Source organism: Coregonus lavaretus (assembly GCF_964263955.1).
Source record: "Coregonus lavaretus genome assembly, contig: HAP1_SCAFFOLD_47, whole genome shotgun sequence".
Taxonomy (NCBI): Eukaryota; Metazoa; Chordata; class Actinopteri; order Salmoniformes; family Salmonidae; genus Coregonus; species Coregonus lavaretus.
The window spans coordinates 88,285-113,315 of NW_028161510.1; the positions used below are offsets into that span (position 1 = coordinate 88,285).

The following is a 25,031-nucleotide window of genomic DNA, read 5'->3' on the forward strand; positions in this document are numbered from 1 at the left end:
TTTACCTGAACTGCATTACACCAGTCAGGAGAAGGCGATGTGCTTCTTTCAGGCGAGACGTGTAATCTAGTAGAAGACAGGATGCTTCTTCAACAGCAGCAGTTTGTTAGCCGGCTCGGTAGCTTGAAACTGACATTATATTGTCAAGATTAGAGTTAAATCCTTAGCTAGGTCACATCTAGATTTAAAAAACTAAAACTAAACAGACTGAATTTATTACAATTCTAGTAATTCAGCAGACGCAGATCGACTCACAGTAGTGAGTGCATACATTTTCGTACTGGTCCCCCGTGGGTATCGAACCAACAACCCTGGCGTTGCAAGCGCCATGCGTTACCAACTGAGCTACACTGAACTATTCTAACAGTATATATTCATAATGTACATATTCATATTTAGGTATAGGTCTGCATAGAGTAAAGTATTGGCTGTAAGATGTCAGACAAAACATATTTGCTAATCTCTAAATTAATAAAAATATGTAGTGAATATCTTTCTAAACTGCGTTACCCATTCCAGTCAGCAGATGGCGATATGCGTCTTCAGATGGTGCTTCTTGTGTGACGTCATATCCAGTGGACCGGACGTCACGGGATGCTGCTTCAACAACACGGATACTGACTCATTCAACCGCCTCCGGAGCTTGGTAGCCAACATACAACCGAGAACATCGAAGCTCTTTAGAACATTTTTGTGTAGATTGATCGCGGTGTTTGTAACACAATTCCTGTTTACGTATCTACTAGTTAACTTAGACGTAACTTGTTAAATTGACAAATGTGTTGATTATACTGAACCTAGCACTAAACTAATCGCTAATGCTAGCTAGCCCGACCATGAGGTCACTAAGCTACTCTCCTCCTGCTACTGAAGAGGAGGTCTGCTGGACGGAGAAAGAAGCTCTGGGGCTGAACATTGTCATCAAAGAAGAGGAGGGAGATATTACAGTAATCGCAGAGGAAGAAGCTTTCAGAGTGAAAGAGGAGGAAGCGGAGGCCATCAGTATCACATTGAACGAAGAGGAGGAGAATGTTACAGTGAAAGAAGAGAAAGAACACTTTAGAGTGAAAGAGGAAGAGGGGATAGAGGCTGTCACAGTGGAAGAAGAGGAGGCTATCAGTATCACATTGAACGAAGAGGAGGGAGATATTACAGTGAAAGAAGAGAAAGTACACTTTAGAGTGAAAGAGGAAGAGGGGATAGAGGCTGTCACAGGGGAAGAAGAGGAGGTAGAAGCTTTCAGAATGAAAAATGAGGAAGAGGAGGCCATAACATTGAAAGAAGAAGAGGAGGGTGTTATAGTGAAAGAAGAGAAAGAACACTTTAGAGTGAAAGAGGAAGAGGGGATAGAGGCTGTCACAGTGGAGGAAGAGGAGGTAGAAGCTTTCAGAATGAAAAAGGAGGAAGAGGAGGCTATAACATTGAAAGAGAAGGAGGAAGACGTTTTGGGAGTGAAAGAGGAGGAAGAGGAGACTGAAGATCTCATTAACACCAGTGAGTACTGTCTTAAAAACCCGGGCAGAAACTCTGCAGTAGTTGAACTCATTTGTGGTTTTAAAGCCAAAGGGGCGTTGCACTGAAATGTGCACCACCTCACCAGAACCCAGAATATAAGCTTGTTTTACTCGATTGCGTTTAAACAATGCAAATGTAAACAGACACTGTATTGACTCAAAACGGGGTTTAAAACGATCATTTTGATCTCATTCATGGTTGGTCCTTGCATCCATAGCTCTGTCTTTGAATTTGAGTGATTACGCTTCTTCAAAGCCTCAGCTACACTCCCCTATCTATTTATTAGGACAGTGAGCTAAAACGATTCTACAATCCCCTATCTATTTAGTAGGACAGTGAGCTAAAACGTTGAATTACCAATAACAGGGGAGGTTAACATTCTACACTCCCCTATCTATTTAGTAGGACAGTGATGCTAAAACGTTGAATTACCCATAACAGGGGAGGTTAACATTCTTTAGGGGTATGCCTCTAACTTTCTCACTCATTATTATTCATGATTCATTCATGATTATACCTAATGATGTTAGCATCCACGTTAATATAGAAGTGTTCAGAAACATATTCTATTCTTGTGTGACTCGTGTGACACAATACATTATTTACCATTCATTTCTATTGGGTACAACATCATCTGAAACGCAACCAAAACTAACTGCAAATTTGTTGTTACACCTTGTAGGAGCAGTATAGAGCTAATCTGTTCATTATATACAGTGAGGGGAAAAAAGTATTTGATCCCCTGCTGATTTTGTACGTTTGCCCACTGACAAAGAAATGATCAGTCTATAATTTTAATGGTAGGTTTATTTGAACAGTAAGAGACAGAATAACAACAGAAAAATTCAGAAAAACACATGTCAAAAATGTTATAAATTGATTTGCATTTTAATGAGGGAAATAAGTATTTGACCCCCTCTCGATCAGAAAGATTTCTGGCTCCCAGGTGTCTATTATACAGGTAACGAGCTGAGATTAGGAGCACACTCTTAAAGGGAGTGCTCCTAATCTCACCTTGTTACCTGTATAAAAGACACCTGTCCACAGAAGCAATCAATCAATCAGATTCCAAACTCTCCACCATGGCCAAGACCAAAGAGCTCTCCAAGGATGTCAGGGACAAGGTTGTAGACCTACACAAGGCTGGAATGGGCTACAAGACCATCGCCAAGCAGCTTGGTGAGAAGGTGACAACAGTTGGTGCGATTATTCGCAAATGGAAGAAACACAAAATAACTGTCAATCTCCCTCGGCTTGGGGCTCCATGCAAGATCTCACCTCGTGGAGTTGCAATGATCATGAGAACGGTGAGGAATCAGCCCAGAACTACACAGGAGGATCTTGTCAATGATCTCAAGGCAGCTGGGACCATAGTCACCAAGAAAACAATTGGTAACACACTACGCCATGAAGGACTGAAATCCTGCAGTGCCCGCAAGGTCCCCCTGCTCAAGAAAGCACATATACATGCCCGTCTAAAGTTTGCCAATAAACATCTGAATGATTCAGAGGAGAACTGGGTGAAAGTGTTGTGGTCAGATGAGACCAAAATCGAGCTCTTTGGCATCAACTCAACTCACTGTGTTTGGAGGAGGAGGAATGCTGCCTATGACCCCAAGAACACCATCCTCACCGTCAAACATGGAGGTGGAAACATTATGCTTTGGGGATGTTTTTCTGCTAAGGGGACAGGACAACTTCACCGCATCAAAGGGACGATGGACGGTGCCATGTACCGTCAAATCTTGGGTGAGAACCTCCTTCCCTCAGCCAGGGCATTGAAAATGGGTCGTGGATGGGTATTTCAGCATGACAATGACCCAAAACACACAGCCAAGGCAACAAAGGAGTGGCTCAAGAAGAAGCACATTAAGGTCCTGGAGTGGCCTAGCCAGTCTCCAGACCTTAATCCCATAGAAAATCTGTGGAGGAAGCTGAAGGTTCGAGTTGCCAAACGTCAGCCTCGAAACCTTAATGACTTGGAGAAGATCTGCAAAGAGGAGTGGGACAAAATCCCTCCTGAGATGTGTGCAAACCTGGTGGCCAACTACAAGAAATGTCTGACCTCTGTGATTGCCAACAAGGGTTTTGCCACCAAAAACTAAGTCATGTTTTGCAGAGGGGTCAAATACTTATTTCCCTCATTAAAATGCAAATCAATTTATAACATTTTTGACATGCGTTTTTCTGGATTTTTTTGTTGTTATCCTGTCTCTCACTGTTCAAATAAACCTACCATTAAAATTATAGACTCATCAATTCTTTGTGAATGGGCAAACGTACAAAATCGGCAGGGGATCAAATACTTTTTTCCCTCATTGTATAAGGTGAATTTGTCCAAATTCTTATGACGCCTTCAAATGGGGGACTAGATACATGAAGTGATTTAATTTCTAAATGGTGAAACAGATTGGTATTAAAATACCCTCAAATTAAAGGTGACAACTGTTCTGTTTTCAAATATAAAATGCTGGAGTATAGAGCCACATTAATTCGGCCAGCGGGCCGCCAGTTGGGGAAACCCTGATCTACATGAATACGGCTTCCACTTCATTAAAGCCATTGGATGCAGTTTATCATAGTGCTCTTCATTTCATCACTGTAGCTCTTCATTTCATCATCACCTCTGTAGCTCAGCTGGTAGAGCACGGCGCTTGTAACGCCAAGGTAGTGGGTTCGATCCCCGGGACCACCCATACACACAAAAAATGTATGCACGCATGACTGTAAGTCGCTTTGGATAAAAGCGTCTGCTAAATGGCATATTATTATTATATTATTTATCACTGCTTTATCAGAAAGTGGGATGGCCCTCTTCGACCTCACGTAGGTCAAAACACTGCATTTTATTAATATTATTAGCCCTATTGCAAAAAACAACAACTTTACTAACCTGTAGGAGTTACCATACCCAATCACAGGGATGGCTAACCTATAGGAGTAGGAGTTACCATGCCCAATCATAGGGATGGCTAACCTATAGGAGTAAGAGTTACCATACCCACTCACAGGGATGGCTAACCTATAGGAGTAGGAGTTACCATACCTAATCACAGGGATGGCTAACCTATAGGAGTTACCATACCCAATCACAGGGATGGCTAACCTATAGGAGTAGGAGTTACCATACCCAATCACAGGGATGGCTAACCTATAGGAGTAGGAGTTACCATACCCAATCACAGGGATGGCTAACCTATAGGAGTAGGAGTTACCATACCTAATCACAGGGATGGCTAAACTATAGGAGTAGGAGTTACCATACCTAATCACAGGGATGGCTAACCTGTAGGAGTAGGAATTACCATACCCAATCACAGGGATGGCTAACCTATAGGAATAGGAGTTACCATACCCAATCACAGGGATGGCTAATCTATAGGAGTAGGAGTTACCTTACCCAATCACAGGGATGGCTAACCTATAGGAGTAGGAGTTACCTTACCCAATCACAGGGATGGCTAACCTATAGGAGTAGGAGTTACCATACCCAATCACAGGGATGGCTAACCTATGGGAGTAGGAGTTACTATACCCAATCACAGGGATGGCTAACCTATGGGAGTAGGAGTTACTATACCCAATCACAGGGATGGCTAACCTGTAGGAGTTACCATACCCAATCACAGGGATGGCTAACCTATAGGAGTAGGAGTTAACATACCCAATCACAGGGATGACTAACATATAGGATTAGGAGTTACCATACCTAATCACAGGGATGGCTAACCTATAGGAGTAGGAGTTACCATACCCAATCACAGGGATGGCTAACCTGTAGGAGTTACCATACCCAATCACAGGGATGACTAACCTATAGGAGTAGGAGTTACCATACCCAATCACAGGGATGGCTAACCTATAGGAGTAGGAGTTACCATACCTAATCACAGGGATGGCTAACCTATAGGAGTAGGAGTTACCAGACCCAATCACAGGGATGGCTAACCTGTAGGAGTTACCATACCCAATCACAGGGATGACTAACCTATAGGAGTAGGAGTTACCATACCCAATCACAGGGATGGCTAACCTATAGGAGTAGGAGTTACCATACCCAATCACAGGGATGGCTAACCTATAGGAGGAGGAGTTACCATACCCAATCACAGGGATGGTTAACCTATAGGAGTAGGAGTTAGCATACCCAATCACAGGGATGGCTAACCTGTGGGAGTTACCATACCCAATCACAGGGATGGCTAACCTATAGGAGTAGGAGTTACCATACCTAATCACAGGGATGGCTAACCTATAGGAGTAGGAGTTACCATACCCAATCACAGGGATGGCTAACATGTAGGAGTTACCATACCCAATCACAGGGATGACTAACCTATAGGAGTAGGCGTTACCATACCTAATCACAGGGATGGCTAACCTATAGGAGTAGGAGTTACCATACCCAATCACAGGGATGGCTAACCTATAGTAGGAGGAGTTACCATACCCAATCACAGGGATGGCTAACCTATAGGAGTAGGAGTTAGCATACCCAATCACAGGGATGGCTAACCTATAGGAGTAGGAGTTACCATACCCAATCACAGGGATGACTAACCTATAGGAGTAGGAGTTACCATACCCAATCACAGGGATGGCTAACCTATAGGAGTAGGAGTTACCATACCCAATCACAGGGATGGCTAACCTATAGGAGTAGGAGTTACCATACCCAATCACAGGGATGGCTAACCTATAGGAGTAGGAGTTACCATACCCAATCACAGGGATGGCTAACCTATAGGAGTAGGAGTTACCATACCTAATCACAGGGATGGCTAACCTATAGGAGTAGGAGTTACCATACCCAATCACAGGGATGGCTAACCTGTAGGAGTTACCATACCCAATCACAGGGATGACTAACCTATAGGAGTAGGAGTTACCATACCCAATCACAGGGATGGCTAACCTATAGGAGTAGGAGTTACCATACCCAATCACAGGGATGGCTAACCTATAGGAGGAGGAGTTACCATACCCAATCTTAGGGATGGCTAACCTATAGGAGTAGGAGTTAGCATACCCAATCACATGGATGGCTAACCTGTAGGAGTTACCATACCCAATCGCAGGGATGGCTAACCTATAGGAGTAGGAGTTACCATACCCAATCACAGGGATGGCTAACCTATAGGAGTAGGAGTTACCATACCCAATCACAGGGATGGCTAACCTATAGGAGTAGGAGTTACCATACCCAATCACAGGGATGGCTAACCTATAGGAGTAGGAGTTAGCATACCCAATCACAGGGATGGCTAACCTATAGGAGTAGTAGTTACCATACCTAATCACAGGGATGGCTAAGCTATGGGAGTAGGAGTTAACATACCCAATCACAGGGATGGCTAACCTATAGGAGTAGGAGTTACCATACCCAATCACAGGGATGTCTAACCTATAGGAGTAGGAGTTAGCATACCCAATCACAGGGATGGCTAACCTGTAGGAGTTACCATACCTAATCACAGGGATGGCTAACCTATAGGAGTAGGAGTTAGCATACCCAATCACAGGGATGGCTAATCTATAGGAGTAGGTGTTAGCATACCCAATCACAGGGATGGCTAACCTGTAGGAGTTACCATACCCTATCACAGGGATGGCTAACCTATAGGAGTAGGAGTTACCATACCCAATCACAGGGATGCCTAACCTATAGGAGTAGGAGTTACCATACCCAATCACAGGGATGGCTAACCTATAGGAGTAGGAGTTACCATACCCAATCACAAGGATGGCTAACCTATAGGAGTAGGAGTTACCATACCCAATCACAGGGATGTCTAACCTATAGGAGTAGGAGTTACCATACCCAATCACAGGGATGGCTAACCTGTAGGAGTTACCTTACCCAATCACAGGGATGGCTAACCTATAGGAGTAGGAGTTACCATACCCAATCACAGGGATGACTAACCTATAGGAGTAGGAGTTACCATACCTAATCACAGGGATGGCTAACCTGTAGGAGTAGGAGTTACCATACCCAATCACAGGGATGGCTAACCTATAGGAGTAGGAGTTACCATACCCAATCACAGGGATGACTAACCTATCTGAGTAGATGTCACCATACCCAATCACAGGGATGGCTAACCTGTAGGAGTTACCATACCCAATCACAGGGATGACTAACCTATAGGAGTAGGAGTTACCATACCCAATCACAGGGATGGCTAACCTATAGGAGTAGGAGTTACCATACCTAATCACAGGGATGGCTAACCTATAGGAGTAGGAGTTACCATACCCAATCACAGGGATGGCTAACCTGTAGGAGTTACCATACCCAATCACAGGGATGACTAACCTATAGGAGTAGGAGTTACCATACCCAATCACAGGGATGGCTAACCTATAGGAGTAGGAGTTACCATACCCAATCACAGGGATGGCTAACCTATAGGAGGAGGAGTTACCATACCCAATCTTAGGGATGGCTAACCTATAGGAGTAGGAGTTAGCATACCCAATCACATGGATGGCTAACCTGTAGGAGTTACCATACCCAATCGCAGGGATGGCTAACCTATAGGAGTAGGAGTTACCATACCCAATCACAGGGATGGCTAACCTATAGGAGTAGGAGTTACCATACCCAATCACAGGGATGGCTAACCTATAGGAGTAGGAGTTACCATACCCAATCACAGGGATGGCTAACCTATAGGAGTAGGAGTTAGCATACCCAATCACAGGGATGGCTAACCTATAGGAGTAGTAGTTACCATACCTAATCACAGGGATGGCTAAGCTATGGGAGTAGGAGTTAACATACCCAATCACAGGGATGGCTAACCTATAGGAGTAGGAGTTACCATACCCAATCACAGGGATGTCTAACCTATAGGAGTAGGAGTTAGCATACCCAATCACAGGGATGGCTAACCTGTAGGAGTTACCATACCTAATCACAGGGATGGCTAACCTATAGGAGTAGGAGTTAGCATACCCAATCACAGGGATGGCTAATCTATAGGAGTAGGTGTTATCATACCCAATCACAGGGATGGCTAACCTGTAGGAGTTACCATACCCTATCACAGGGATGGCTAACCTATAGGAGTAGGAGTTACCATACCCAATCACAGGGATGCCTAACCTATAGGAGTAGGAGTTACCATACCCAATCACAGGGATGGCTAACCTATAGGAGTAGGAGTTACCATACCCAATCACAAGGATGGCTAACCTATAGGAGTAGGAGTTACCATACCCAATCACAGGGATGTCTAACCTATAGGAGTAGGAGTTACCATACCCAATCACAGGGATGGCTAACCTGTAGGAGTTACCTTACCCAATCACAGGGATGGCTAACCTATAGGAGTAGGAGTTACCATACCCAATCACAGGGATGACTAACCTATAGGAGTAGGAGTTACCATACCTAATCACAGGGATGGCTAACCTGTAGGAGTAGGAGTTACCATACCCAATCACAGGGATGGCTAACCTATAGGAGTAGGAGTTACCATACCCAATCACAGGGATGACTAACCTATCTGAGTAGATGTCACCATACCCAATCACAGGGATGGCTAACCTGTAGGAGTTACCATACCCAATCACAGGGATGACTAACCTATAGGAGTAGGAGTTACCATACCCAATCACAGGGATGACTAACCTATAGGAGTAGGAGTTACCATACCCAATCACAGGGATGGCTAACCTATAGGAGTAGGAGTTACCATACCCAATAACAGGGATGGCTAACCTATAGGGGTAGGAGTTACCATACCCAATCACAGGGATGGCTAACCTATAGGAGTAGGAGTTACCATACCCAATCACAGGGATGGCTAACCTATAGGAGTAGTAGTTACCATACCCAATCACAGGGATGGCTAACCTATAGGAGTAGGAGTTACAATACCCAATCACAGGGATGGCTAACCTATAGGAGTAGGAGTTACCATACCCAATCACAGGGATGGCTAACCTATAGGACTAGGAGTTACCATACCCAATCACAGGGATGGCTAACCTGTAGGAGTAGGAGTTACCATACCTAATCACAGGGATGGCTAACCTGTAGGAGTTACCATACCCAATCACAGGGATGGCTAACCTATAGGAATAGGAGTTACCATACCCAATCACAGGGATGGCTAACCTATAGGAGTAGGAGTTACCATACCCAATCACAGGGATGGCTAACCTGTAGGAGTTACCATACCCAATCACAGGGATGACTAACCTATAGGAGTAGGAGTTACCATACCCAATCACAGGGATGGCTAACCTATAGGAGTAGGAGTTACCATACCCAATCACAGGGATGGCTAACCTATAGGAGTAGGAGTTACCATACCCAATCACAGGGATGGCTAACCTATAGGATTAGGAGTTACCATACCCAATCACAGGGATGGCTAACCTGTAGGAGTTACCATTACCCAATCACAGGGATGACTAACCTATAGGAGTAGGAGTTACCATACCCAATCACAGGGATGGCTAACCTATAGGAGTAGGAGTTACCATACCTAATCACAGGGATGGCTAACCTATAGGAGTAGGAGTTACCAGACCCAATCACAGGGATGGCTAACCTTTCGGAGGTACCATACCCAATCACAGGGATGACTAACCTATAGGAGTAGGAGTTACCATACCCAATCACAGGGATGGCTAACCTATAGGAGTAGGAGTTACCATACCCAATCACAGGGATGGCTAACCTATAGGAGTAGGAGTTACCATACCCAATCACAGGGATGGCTAACCTATAGGAGGAGGAGTTACCATATCCAATCACAGGGATGGCTAACCTATAGGAGTAGGAGTTAGCATACCCAATCACATTGATGGCTAACCTGTAGGAGTTACCATACCTAATCACAGGGATGGCTAACCTATAGGAGTAGGAGTTAGCATACCCAATCACAGGGATGGCTAACCTGTAGGAGTTATCATACCCAATCACAGAGATGGCTAACCTATAGGAGTAGGAGTTACCATACCGAATCACAGGGATGGCTAACCTGTAGGAGTTACCATACCTAATCACAGGGATGGCTAACCTATAGGAGTAGGACTTAGCATACCCAATCACAGGGATGGCTAACCTATAGGAGTAGGAGTTAGCATACCCAATCACAGGGATGGATAACCTGTAGGAGTTACCATACCCAATCACAGAGATGGCTAACCTATAGGAGTAGGAGTTACCATACCCAATCACAGGGATGGCTAACCTATAGGAGTAGGAGTTACCATACCCAATCACAGGGATGGCTAACCTATAGGAGTAGGAGTTACCATACCCAATCACAGGGATGGCTAACCTATAGGAGTAGGAGTTACCATACCCAATCACAGGGATGGCTAACCTATAGGAGTAGGAGTTACCATACCCAATCACAGGGATGGCTAACCTATAGGAGTAGGAGTTACCATACCCAATCACAGGGATGGCTAACCTGTAGGAGTAGGAGTTAGCATACCCAATCACAGGGATGGATAACCTATAGGAGTAGGAGTTAGCATACCCAATCACAGGGATGGCTAACCTGTAGGAGTTATCATATCCAATCACAGAGATGGCTAACCTATAGGAGTAGGAGTTACCATACCCAATCACAGGGATGGCTAACCTATAGGAGTAGGAGTTACCATACCCAATCTAAGGGGTTGGCTAACCTATAGGAGTAGGAGTTACCATACCCAATCACAGGGATGGCTAACCTATAGGAGTAGGAGTTACCATACCTAATCACAGGGATGGCTAACCTATAGGAGTAGGAGTTACCAGACCCAATCACAGGGATGGCTAACCTTTCGGAGGTACCATACCCAATCACAGGGATGACTAACCTATAGGAGTAGGAGTTACCATACCCAATCACAGGGATGGCTAACCTATAGGAGGAGGAGTTACCATACCCAATCACAGGGATGGCTAACCTATAGGAGTAGGAGTTAGCATACCCAATCACATTGATGGCTAACCTGTAGGAGTTACCATACCTAATCACAGGGATGGCTAACCTATAGGAGTAGGAGTTACCATACCGAATCACAGGGATGGCTAACCTGTAGGAGTTACCATACCTAATCACAGGGATGGCTAACCTATAGGAGTAGGACTTAGCATACCCAATCACAGGGATGGCTAACCTATAGGAGTAGGAGTTAGCATACCCAATCACAGGGATGGATAACCTGTAGGAGTTACCATACCCAATCACAGAGATGGCTAACCTATAGGAGTAGGAGTTACCATACCCAATCACAGGGATGGCTAACCTATAGGAGTAGGAGTTACCATACCCAATCACAGGGATGGCTAACCTATAGGAGTAGGAGTTACCATACCCAATCACAGGGATGGCTAACCTATAGGAGTAGGAGTTACCATACCCAATCACAGGGATGGCTAACCTATAGGAGTAGGAGTTACCATACCCAATCACAGGGATGGCTAACCTATAGGAGTAGGAGTTACCATACCCAATCACAGGGATGGCTAACCTGTAGGAGTAGGAGTTAGCATACCTAATCACAGGGATGGATAACCTATAGGAGTAGGAGTTAGCATACGCAATCACAGGGATGGCTAACCTGTAGGAGTTATCATACCCAATCACAGAGATGGCTAACCTATAGGAGTAGGAGTTACCATACCTAATCACAGGGATGGCTAACCTATAGGAGTAGGAGTTAGCATACCCAATCACAGGGATGGCTAACCTGTAGGAGTTACCATACCCAATCACAGGGATGACTAACCTATAGGAGTAGGAGTTACCATACCCAATCACAGGGATGGCTAACCTATAGGAGTAGGAGTTACCATACCCAATCACAGGGATGGCTAACCTATAGGAGTAGGAGTTACCATACCCAATCACAGGGATGGCTAACCTATAGGAGTAGGAGTTACCATACCCAATCACAGGGATGGCTAACCTGTAGGAGTAGGAGTTAGCATACCCAATCACAGGGATGGATAACCTATAGGAGTATGAGTTAGCATACCCAATCACAGGGATGGCTAACCTGTAGGAGTTATCATACCCAATCACAGAGATGGCTAACCTATAGGAGTAGGAGTGACCATACCTAATCACAGGGATGGCTAACCTATAGGAGTAGGAGTTAGCATACCCAATCACAGGGATGGCTAACCTGTAGGAGTTACTACACCCAATCACAGGGATGGCTAACCTATAGGAGTAGGAGTTACCATACCCAATCACAGGGATGGCTAACCTATAGGAGTAGGAGTTACCATACCCAATCACAGGGATGGCTAACCTATAGGAGTAGGAGTTACCATACCCAATCACAGGGATGGCTAACCTATAGGAGTAGGAGTTACCATACCCAATCACAGGGATGGCTAACCTGTAGGAGTAGGAGTTAGCATACCTAATCACAGGGATGGATAACCTGTAGGAGTTAGCATACACAATCACAGGGATGGCTAACCTGTAGGAGTTATCATACCCAATCACAGAGATGGCTAACCTATAGGAGTAGGAGTTACCATACCTAATCACAGGGATGGCTAACCTATAGGAGTAGGAGTTAGCATACCCAATCACAGGGATGGCTAACCTGTAGGAGTTACCATACCCAATCACAGGGATGACTAACCTATAGGAGTAGGAGTTACCATACCCAATCACAGGGATGGCTAACCTATAGGAGTAGGAGTTACCATACCCAATCACAGGGATGGCTAACCTATAGGAGTAGGAGTTACCATACCCAATCACAGGGATGGATAACCTATAGGAGTATGAGTTAGCATACCCAATCACAGGGATGGCTAACCTGTAGGAGTTATCATACCCAATCACAGAGATTGCTAACCTATAGGAGTAGGAGTGACCATACCTAATCACAGGGATGGCTAACCTATAGGAGTAGGAGTTAGCATACCCAATCACAGGGATGGCTAACCTGTAGGAGTTACTACACCCAATCACAGGGATGGCTAACCTATAGGAGTAGGAGTTACCATACCCAATCACAGGGATGGCTAACCTATAGGAGTAGGAGTTACCATACCCAATCACAGGGATGGCTAACCTATAGGAGTAGGAGTTACCATACCCAATCACAGGGATGGCTAACCTATAGGAGTAGGAGTTACCATACCCAATCACAGAGATGGCTAACCTATAGGAGTAGGAGTTACCATACCCAATCACAGGGATGGCTAACCTGTAGGAGTTACCATACCCAATCACAGGGATGACTAACCTATAGGAGTAGGAGTTACCATACCCAATTACAGGGATGGCTAACCTAAAGGAGTAGGAGTTACCATACCTAATCACAGGGATGGCTAACCTATAGGAGTAGGAGTTAGCATACCCAATCACAGGGATGGCTACCTTTCGGAGGTACCATACCCAATCACAGGGATGACTAACCTATAGGAGTAGGAGTTACCATACCCAATCACAGGGATGGCTAACCTATAGGAGTAGGAGTTACCATACCCAATCACAGGGATGGCTAACCTGTAAGAGTTACCATACCCAATCACAGGGATGACTAACCTATAGGAGTAGGAGTTACCATACCCAATCACATGGATGGCTAACCTATAGGAGGAGGAGTTACCATACCCAATCACAGGGATGGCTAACCTATAGGAGTAGGAGTTAGCATACCCAATCACAGGGATGGATAACCTGTAGGAGTTACCATACCCAATCACAGGGATGTCTAACCTATAGGAGTAGGAGTTACCATACCCAATCACAGGGATGGCTAACCTATAGGAGTAGGAGTTACCATACCCAATCACAGGGATGGCTAACCTATAGGAGTAGGAGTTACCATACCCAATCACAGGGATGGCTAACCTATAGGAGTAGGAGTTACCATACCCAATCACAGGGATGGCTAACCTATAGGAGTAGGAGTTACCATACCCAATCACAGGGATGGCTAACCTATAGGAGTAGGAGTTACCATACCCAATCACAGGGATGGCTAACCTATAGGAGTAGGAGTTACCATACCCAATCACAGAGATGGCTAACCTATAGGAGTAGGAGTTACCATACCCAATCACAGGGATGGCTAACCTATAGGAGTAGGAGTTACCATACCCAATCACAGGGATGGCTAACCTATAGGAGTAGGAGTTACCATACCCAATCACAGGGATGGCTAACCTATAGGAGTAGGAGTTACCATACCCAATCACAGAGATGGCTAACCTATAGGAGTAGGAGTTACCATACCCAATCACAGGGATGGCTAACCTGTAGGAGTTACCATACCCAATCACAGGGATGACTAACCTATAGGAGTAGGAGTTACCATACCCAATCACAGGGATGGCTAACCAGTAGGAGTTACCATACCCAATCACAGGGATGACTAACCTATAGGAGTAGGAGTTAGCATACCCAATCACAGGGATGGCTACCTTTCGGAGGTACCATACCCAATCACAGGGATGACTAACCTATAGGAGTAGGAGTTACCATACCCAATCACAGGGATGGCTAACCTATAGGAGTAGGAGTTACCATACCCAATCACAGGGATGGCTAACCTGTAAGAGTTACCATACCCAATCACAGGGATGACTAACCTATAGGAGTAGGAGTTACCATACCCAATCACATGGATGGCTAACCTATAGGAGGAGGAGTTACCATACCCAATCACAGGGATGGCTAACCTATAGGAGTAGGAGTTAGCATACCCAATCACAGGGATGGATAACCTGTAGGAGTTACCATACCCAATCACAGGGATGTCTAACCTATAGGAGTAGGAGTTACCATACCCAATCACAGGGATGGCTAACCTATAGGAGTAGGAGTTACCATACCCAATCACAGGGATGGCTAACCTATAGGAGTAGGAGTTACCATACCCAATCACAGGGATGGCTAACCTATAGGAGTAGGAGTTACCATACCCAATCACAGGGATGGCTAACCTATAGGAGTAGGAGTTACCATACCCAATCACAGGGATGGCTAACCTATAGGAGTAGGAGTTACCATACCCAATCACAGGGATGGCTAACCTATAGGAGTAGGAGTTACCATACCCAATCACAGAGATGGCTAACCTATAGGAGTAGGAGTTACCATACCCAATCACAGGGATGGCTAACCTATAGGAGTAGGAGTTACCATACCCAATCACAGGGATGGCTAACCTATAGGAGTAGGAGTTACCATACCCAATCACAGGGATGGCTAACCTATAGGAGTAGGAGTTACCATACCCAATCACAGGGATGGCTAACCTATAGGAGTAGGAGTTACCATACCCAATCACAGGGATGGCTAACCTATAGGAGTAGGAGTTACCATACCCAATCACAGAGATGGCTAACCTATAGGAGTAGGAGTTACCATACCCAATCACAGGGATGGCTAACCTGTAGGAGTTACCATACCCAATCACAGGGATGACTAACCTATAGGAGTAGGAGTTACCATACCCAATCACAGGGATGGCTAACCAGTAGGAGTTACCATACCCAATCACAGGGATGACTAACCTATAGGAGTAGGAGTTACCATACCCAATCACAGGGATGGCTAACCTAAAGGAGTAGGAGTTACCATACCTAATCACAGGGTTGGCTAACCTATAGGAGTAGGAGTTACCATACCCAATCACAGGGATGGCTAACCTTTCGGAGGTACCATACCCAATCACAGGGATGGCTAACCTATAGGAGTAGGAGTTACCATACCCAATCACAGGGATGTCTAACCTATAGGATTAGGAGTTACCATACCCAATCACAGGGATGGCTAACCTGTAGGAGTTACCATTACCCAATCACAGGGATGACTAACCTATAGGAGTAGGAGTTACCATACCCAATCACAGGGATGGCTAACCTATAGGAGTAGGAGTTACCATACCTAATCACAGGGATGGCTAACCTATAGGAGTAGGAGTTACCAGACCCAATCACAGGGATGGCTAACCTTTCGGAGGTACCATACCCAATCACAGGGATGACTAACCTATAGGAGTAGGAGTTACCATACCCAATCACAGGGATGGCTAACCTATAGGAGTAGGAGTTACCATACCCAATCACAGGGATGGCTAACCTATAGGAGTAGGAGTTACCATACCCAATCACAGGGATGGCTAACCTATAGGAGTAGGAGTTACCATACCCAATCACAGAGATGGCTAACCTATAGGAGTAGGAGTTACCATACCCAATCACAGGGATGGCTAACCTGTAGGAGTTACCATACCCAATCACAGGGATGACTAACCTATAGGAGTAGGAGTTACCATACCCAATCACAGGGATGGCTAACCAGTAGGAGTTACCATACCCAATCACAGGGATGACTAACCTATAGGAGTAGGAGTTACCATACCCAATCACAGGGATGGCTAACCTAAAGGAGTAGGAGTTACCATACCTAATCACAGGGTTGGCTAACCTATAGGAGTAGGAGTTACCATACCCAATCACAGGGATGGCTAACCTTTCGGAGGTACCATACCCAATCACAGGGATGGCTAACCTATAGGAGTAGGAGTTACCATACCCAATCACAGGGATGTCTAACCTATAGGATTAGGAGTTACCATACCCAATCACAGGGATGGCTAACCTGTAGGAGTTACCATTACCCAATCACAGGGATGACTAACCTATAGGAGTAGGAGTTACCATACCCAATCACAGGGATGGCTAACCTATAGGAGTAGGAGTTACCATACCTAATCACAGGGATGGCTAACCTATAGGAGTAGGAGTTACCAGACCCAATCACAGGGATGGCTAACCTTTCGGAGGTACCATACCCAATCACAGGGATGACTAACCTATAGGAGTAGGAGTTACCATACCCAATCACAGGGATGGCTAACCTATAGGAGTAGGAGTTACCATACCGAATCACAGGGATGGCTAACCTGTAGGAGTTACCATACCTAATCACAGGGATGGCTAACCTATAGGAGTAGGACAGCATACCCAATCACAGGGATGGCTAACCTATAGGAGTAGGAGTTAGCATACCCAATCACAGGGATGGATAACCTGTAGGAGTTACCATACCCAATCACAGAGATGGCTAACCTATAGGAGTAGGAGTTACCATACCCAATCACAGGGATGGCTAACCTATAGGAGTAGGAGTTACCATACCCAATCACAGGGATGGCTAACCTATAGGAGTAGGAGTTACCATACCCAATCACAGGGATGGCTAACCTTTCGGAGGTACCATACCCAATCACAGGATGACTAACATATAGGAGTAGGAGTTAATACCCAATCACAGGGATGGCTAACCTATAGGAGGAGGAGTTACCATACCCAATCACAGGGATGGCTAACCTATAGGAGTAGGAGTTAGCATACCCAATCACATTGATGGCTAACCTGTAGGAGTTACCATACCTAATCACAGGGATGGCTAACCTATAGGAGTAGGAGTTAGCATACCCAATCACATGGATGGCTAACCTGTAGGAGTTATCATACCCAATCACAGAGATGGCTAACCTATAGGAGTAGGAGTTACCATACCGAATCACAGGGATGGCTAACCTGTAGGAGTTACCATACCTAATCACAGGGATGGCTAACCTATAGGAGTAGGACTTAGCATACCCAATCACAGGGATGGCTAACCTATAGGAGTAGGAGTTAGCATACCCAATCACAGGGATGGATAACCTGTAGGAGTTACCATACCCAATCACAGAGATGGCTAACCTATAGGAGTAGGAGTTACCATACCCAATCACAGGGATGGCTAACCTATAGGAGTAGGAGTTACCATACCCAATCACAGGGATGGCTAACCTATAGGAGTAGGAGTTACCATACCCAATCACAGGGATGGCTAACCTTTCGTAGGTACCATACCCAATCACAGGGATGACTAACATATAGGAGTAGGAGTTACCATACCCAATCACAGGGATGGCTAACCTATAGGAGGAGGAGTTACCATACCCAATCACAGGGATGGCTAACCTATAGGAGTAGGAGTTAGCATACCCAATCACATTGATGGCTAACCTGTAGGAGTTACCATACCTAATCACAGGGATGGCTAACCTATAGGAGTAGGACAGCATACCCAATCACAGGGATGGCTAACCTGTAGGAGTTACCATACCTAATCACAGGGATGGCTAACCTATAGGAGTAGGAGTTACCATACCCAATCACAGGGATGGCTAACCTATAGGAGTAGGAGTTACCATACCCAATCACAGGGATGGCTAACCTATAGGAGTAGGAGTTACCATACCCAATCACAGGGATGGCTAACCTATAGGAGTAGGAGTTACCATACCCAATCACAGGGATGGCTAACCTATAGGAGTAGGAGTTAGCATACCCAATCACAGGGATGGCTAACCTGTAGGAGTTACCATACCCAATCACAGGGATGACTAACCTATAGGAGTAGGAGTTACCATACCCAATCACAGGGATGGCTAACCTATAGGAGTAGGAGTTACCATACCCAATCACAGGGATGGATAACCTATAGGAGTAGGAGTTACCATACCCAATCACAGGGATGGCTAACCTGTAGGAGTAGGAGTTAGCATACCCAATCACAGGGATGGATAACCTATAGGAGTATGAGTTAGCATACCCAATCACAGGGATGGCTAACCTGTAGGAGTTATCATACCCAATCACAGAAATGGCTAACCTATAGGAGTAGGAGTGACCATACCTAATCACAGGGATGGCTAACCTATAGGAGTAGGAGTTAGCATACCCAATCACAGGGATGGCTAACCTGTAGGAGTTACTACACCCAATCACAGGGATGGCTAACCTATAGGAGTAGGAGTTACCATACCCAATCACAGAGATGGCTAACCTATAGGAGTAGGAGTTACCATACCCAATCACAGGGATGGCTAACCTATAGGAGTAGGAGTTACCATACCCAATCACAGGGATGGCTAACCTATAGGAGTAGGAGTTACCATACCCAATCACAGAGATGGCTAACCTATAGGAGTAGGAGTTACCATACCCAATCACAGGGATGGCTAACCTGTAGGAGTTACCATACCCAATCACAGGGATGACTAACCTATAGGAGTAGGAGTTACCATACCCAATTACAGGGATGGCTAACCTAAAGGAGTAGGAGTTACCATACCTAATCACAGGGATGGCTAACCTATAGGAGTAGGAGTTAGCATACCCAATCACAGGGATGGCTAACCTTTCGGAGGTATCATACCCAATCACAGGGGTGACTAACCTATAGGAGTAGTAGTTACCATACCCAATCACAGGGATGGCTAACCTATAGGAGTAGGAGTTACCATACCCAATCACAGGGATGGCTAACCTGTAGGAGTAGGAGTTACCATACCCAATCACATGGATGGCTAACCTATAGGAGGAGGAGTTACCATACCCAATCACAGGGATGGCTAACCTATAGGAGTAGGAGTTAGCATACCCAATCACAGGGATGGATAACCTGTAGGAGTTACCATACCCAATCACGGATGTCTAACCTATAGGAGTAGGAGTTACCATACCCAATCACAGGGATGGCTAACCTATAGGAGTAGGAGTTACCATACCCAATCACAGGGATGGCTAACCTATAGGAGTAGGAGTTACCATACCCAATCACAGGGATGGCTAACCTATAGGATTAGGAGTTACCATACCCAATCACAGGGATGGCTAACCTATAGGAGTAGGAGTTACCATACCCAATCACAGGGATGGCTAACCTATAGGAGTAGGAGTTACCATACCCAATCACAGGGATGGCTAACCTATAGGAGTAGGAGTTACCATACCCAATCACAGAGATGGCTAACCTATAGGAGTAGGAGTTACCATACCCAATCACAGGGATGGCTAACCTATAGGAGTAGGAGTTACCATACCCAATCACAGGGATGGCTAACCTATAGGAGTAGGAGTTACCATACCCAATCACAGGGATGGCTAACCTATAGGAGTAGGAGTTACCATACCCAATCACAGGGATGGCTAACCTATAGGAGTAGGAGTTACCATACCCAATCACAGAGATGGCTAACCTATAGGAGTAGGAGTTACCATACCCAATCACAGGGATGGCTAACATGTAGGAGTTACCATACCCAATCACAGGGATGACTAACCTATAGGAGTAGGAGTTACCATACCCAATCACAGGGATGGCTAACCTAAAGGAGTAGGAGTTACCATACCTAATCACAGGGTTGGCTAACCTATAGGAGTAGGAGTTACCATACCCAATCACAGGGATGGCTAACCTTTCGGAGGTACCATACCCAATCACAGGGATGACTAACCTATAGGAGTAGGAGTTACCATACCCAATCACATGGATGGCTAACCTATAGGAGGAGGAGTTACCATACCCAATCACAGGGATGGCTAACCTATAGGAGTAGGAGTTACCATACCTAATCACAGGGATGGCTAACCTATAGGAGTAGGAGTTAGCATACCCAATCACAGGGATGGCTAATCTGTAGGAGTTACCATACCCTATCACGGGGATGGCTAACCTATAGGAGTAGGAGTTACCATACCCAATCACAGGGATGCCTAACCTATAGGAGTAGGAGTTACCATACCCAATCACAGGGATGGCTAACCTATAGGAGTAGGAGTTACCATACCCAATCACAGGGATGGCTAACCTATAGGAGGAGGAGTTACCATACCCAATCACAGGGATGGCTAACCTATAGGAGTAGGAGTTAGCATACCCAATCACATTGATGGCTAACCTGTAGGAGTTACCATACCTAATCACAGGGATGGCTAACCTATAGAAGTAGGAGTTAGCATACCCAATCACATGGATGGCTAACCTGTAGGAGTTATCATACCCAATCACAGAGATGGCTAACCTATAGGAGTAGGAGTTACCATACCGAATCACAGGGATGGCTAACCTGTAGGAGTTACCATACCTAATCACAGGGATGGCTAACCTATAGGAGTAGGACTTAGCATACCCAATCACAGGGATGGCTAACCTATAGGAGTAGGAGTTAGCATACCCAATCACAGGGATGGATAACCTGTAGGAGTTACCATACCCAATCACAGAGATGGCTAACCTATAGGAGTAGGAGTTACCATACCCAATCACAGGGATGGCTAACCTATAGGAGTAGGAGTTACCATACCCAATCACAGGGATGGCTAACCTATAGGAGTAGGAGTTACCATACCCAATCACAGGGATGGCTAACCTATAGGAGTAGGAGTTACCATACCCAATCACAGGGATGGCTAACCTATAGGAGTAGGAGTTAGCATACCCAATCACAGGGATGGCTAACCTGTAGGAGTTACCATACCCAATCACAGGGATGACTAACCTATAGGAGTAGGAGTTACCATACCCAATCACAGGGATGGCTAACCTATAGGAGTAGGAGTTACCATACCCAATCACAGGGATGGATAACCTATAGGAGTAGGAGTTACCATACCCAATCACAGGGATGGCTAACCTGTAGGAGTAGGAGTTAGCATACCCAATCACAGGGATGGATAACCTATAGGAGTATGAGTTAGCATACCCAATCACAGGGATGGCTAACCTGTAGGAGTTATCATACCCAATCACAGAAATGGCTAACCTATAGGAGTAGGAGTGACCATACCTAATCACAGGGATGGCTAACCTATAGGAGTAGGAGTTAGCATACCCAATCACAGGGATGGCTAACCTGTAGGAGTTACTACACCCAATCACAGGGATGGCTAACCTATAGGAGTAGGAGTTACCATACCCAATCACAGAGATGGCTAACCTATAGGAGTAGGAGTTACCATACCCAATCACAGGGATGGCTAACCTATAGGAGTAGGAGTTACCATACCCAATCACAGGGATGGCTAACCTATAGGAGTAGGAGTTACCATACCCAATCACAGAGATGGCTAACCTATAGGAGTAGGAGTTACCATACCCAATCACAGGGATGGCTAACCTGTAGGAGTTACCATACCCAATCACAGGGATGACTAACCTATAGGAGTAGGAGTTACCATACCCAATTACAGGGATGGCTAACCTAAAGGAGTAGGAGTTACCATACCTAATCACAGGGATGGCTAACCTATAGGAGTAGGAGTTAGCATACCCAATCACAGGGATGGCTAACCTTTCGGAGGTATCATACCCAATCACAGGGGTGACTAACCTATAGGAGTAGTAGTTACCATACCCAATCACAGGGATGGCTAACCTATAGGAGTAGGAGTTACCATACCCAATCACAGGGATGGCTAACCTGTAGGAGTAGGAGTTACCATACCCAATCACATGGATGGCTAACCTATAGGAGGAGGAGTTACCATACCCAATCACAGGGATGGCTAACCTATAGGAGTAGGAGTTAGCATACCCAATCACAGGGATGGATAACCTGTAGGAGTTACCATACCCAATCACGGATGTCTAACCTATAGGAGTAGGAGTTACCATACCCAATCACAGGGATGGCTAACCTATAGGAGTAGGAGTTACCATACCCAATCACAGGGATGGCTAACCTATAGGAGTAGGAGTTACCATACCCAATCACAAGGATGGCTAACCTATAGGATTAGGAGTTACCATACCCAATCACAGGGATGGCTAACCTATAGGAGTAGGAGTTACCATACCCAATCACAGGGATGGCTAACCTATAGGAGTAGGAGTTACCATACCCAATCACAGGGATGGCTAACCTATAGGAGTAGGAGTTACCATACCCAATCACAGAGATGGCTAACCTATAGGAGTAGGAGTTACCATACCCAATCACAGGGATGGCTAACCTATAGGAGTAGGAGTTACCATACCCAATCACAGGGATGGCTAACCTATAGGGGTAGGAGTTACCATACCCAATCACAGGGATGGCTAACCTATAGGAGTAGGAGTTACCATACCCAATCACAGGGATGGCTAACCTATAGGAGTAGGAGTTACCATACCCAATCACAGAGATGGCTAACCTATAGGAGTAGGAGTTACCATACCCAATCACAGGGATGGCTAACATGTAGGAGTTACCATACCCAATCACAGGGATGACTAACCTATAGGAGTAGGAGTTACCATACCCAATCACAGGGATGGCTAACCTAAAGGAGTAGGAGTTACCATACCTAATCACAGGGTTGGCTAACCTATAGGAGTAGGAGTTACCATACCCAATCACAGGGATGGCTAACCTTTCGGAGGTACCATACCCAATCACAGGGATGACTAACCTATAGGAGTAGGAGTTACCATACCCAATCACATGGATGGCTAACCTATAGGAGGAGGAGTTACCATACCCAATCACAGGGATGGCTAACCTATAGGAGTAGGAGTTACCATACCTAATCACAGGGATGGCTAACCTATAGGAGTAGGAGTTAGCATACCCAATCACAGGGATGGCTAATCTGTAGGAGTTACCATACCCTATCACGGGGATGGCTAACCTATAGGAGTAGGAGTTACCATACCCAATCACAGGGATGCCTAACCTATAGGAGTAGGAGTTACCATACCCAATCACAGGGATGGCTAACCTATAGGAGTAGGAGTTACCATACCCAATCACAAGGATGGCTAACATATAGGAGTAGGAGTTACCATACCCAATCACAGGGATGTCTAACCTATAGGAGTAGGAGTTACCATACCCAATCACAGGGATGGCTAACCTGTAGGAGTTACCTTACCCAATCACAGGGATGACTAACCTATAGGAGTAGGAGTTACCATACCTAATCACAGGGATGGCTAACCTATAGGAGTAGGAGTTACCATACCCAATCACAGGGATGGCTAACCTGTAGGAGTTACCATACCCAATCACAGGGATGACTAACCTATAGGAGTAGGAGTTACCATACCCAATCACAGGGATGGCTAACCTATAGGAGTAGGAGTTACCATACCCAATCACAGGGGATGGCTAACCTATAGGAGTAGGAGTTACCATACCCAATCACAGGGATGGCTAACCTATAGGAGTAGGAGTTACCATACCCAATCACAGGGATGGCTAACCTGTAGGAGTAGGAGTTAGCATACCCAATCACAGGGATGGATAACCTATAGGAGTAGGAGTTAGCATACCCAATCACAGGGATGGCTAACCTGTAGGAGTTATCATACCCAATCACAGAGATGGCTAACCTATAGGAGTAGGAGTTACCATACCCAATAACGGAGATGGCTAACCTATAGGAGTAGGAGTTACCATACCCAATCACAGGGATGGCTAACCTGTAGGAGTTACCATACCCAATCACAGGGATGACTAACCTATAGGAGTAGGAGTTACCATACCCAATCACAGGGATGGCTAACCTAAAGGATTAGGAGTTACCATACCCAATCACAGGGATGGCTAACCTATAGGAGTAGGAGTTACCATACCCAATCACAGGGATGGCTAACCTATAGGAGTAGGAGTTACCATACCAATAACGGAGATGGCTAACCTATAGGAGTAGGAGTTACCATACCCAATAACGGAGATGGCTAACCTATAGGAGTAGG

The 25,031-nt window shown here is 45.4% G+C and overlaps 1 protein-coding gene across 1 annotated transcript in view; it reads left to right on the plus strand.

Annotated features, from left to right (window-relative positions):
- Nucleotides 1–655: 655 nt before the first annotated feature.
- The window catches only part of LOC311120482 (uncharacterized protein), a 49,619-nt gene continuing 25,243 nt past the window's right edge, over nt 656–25,031 (plus strand). Inside the window, exon 1 of the mRNA XM_084195069.1 lies at nt 656–1,494. Coding sequence (XP_084051195.1) covers nt 819–1,494 — 676 coding nt within the window. The 5' untranslated portion in view covers nt 656–818. The remainder of the gene's footprint in view (nt 1,495–25,031) is intronic.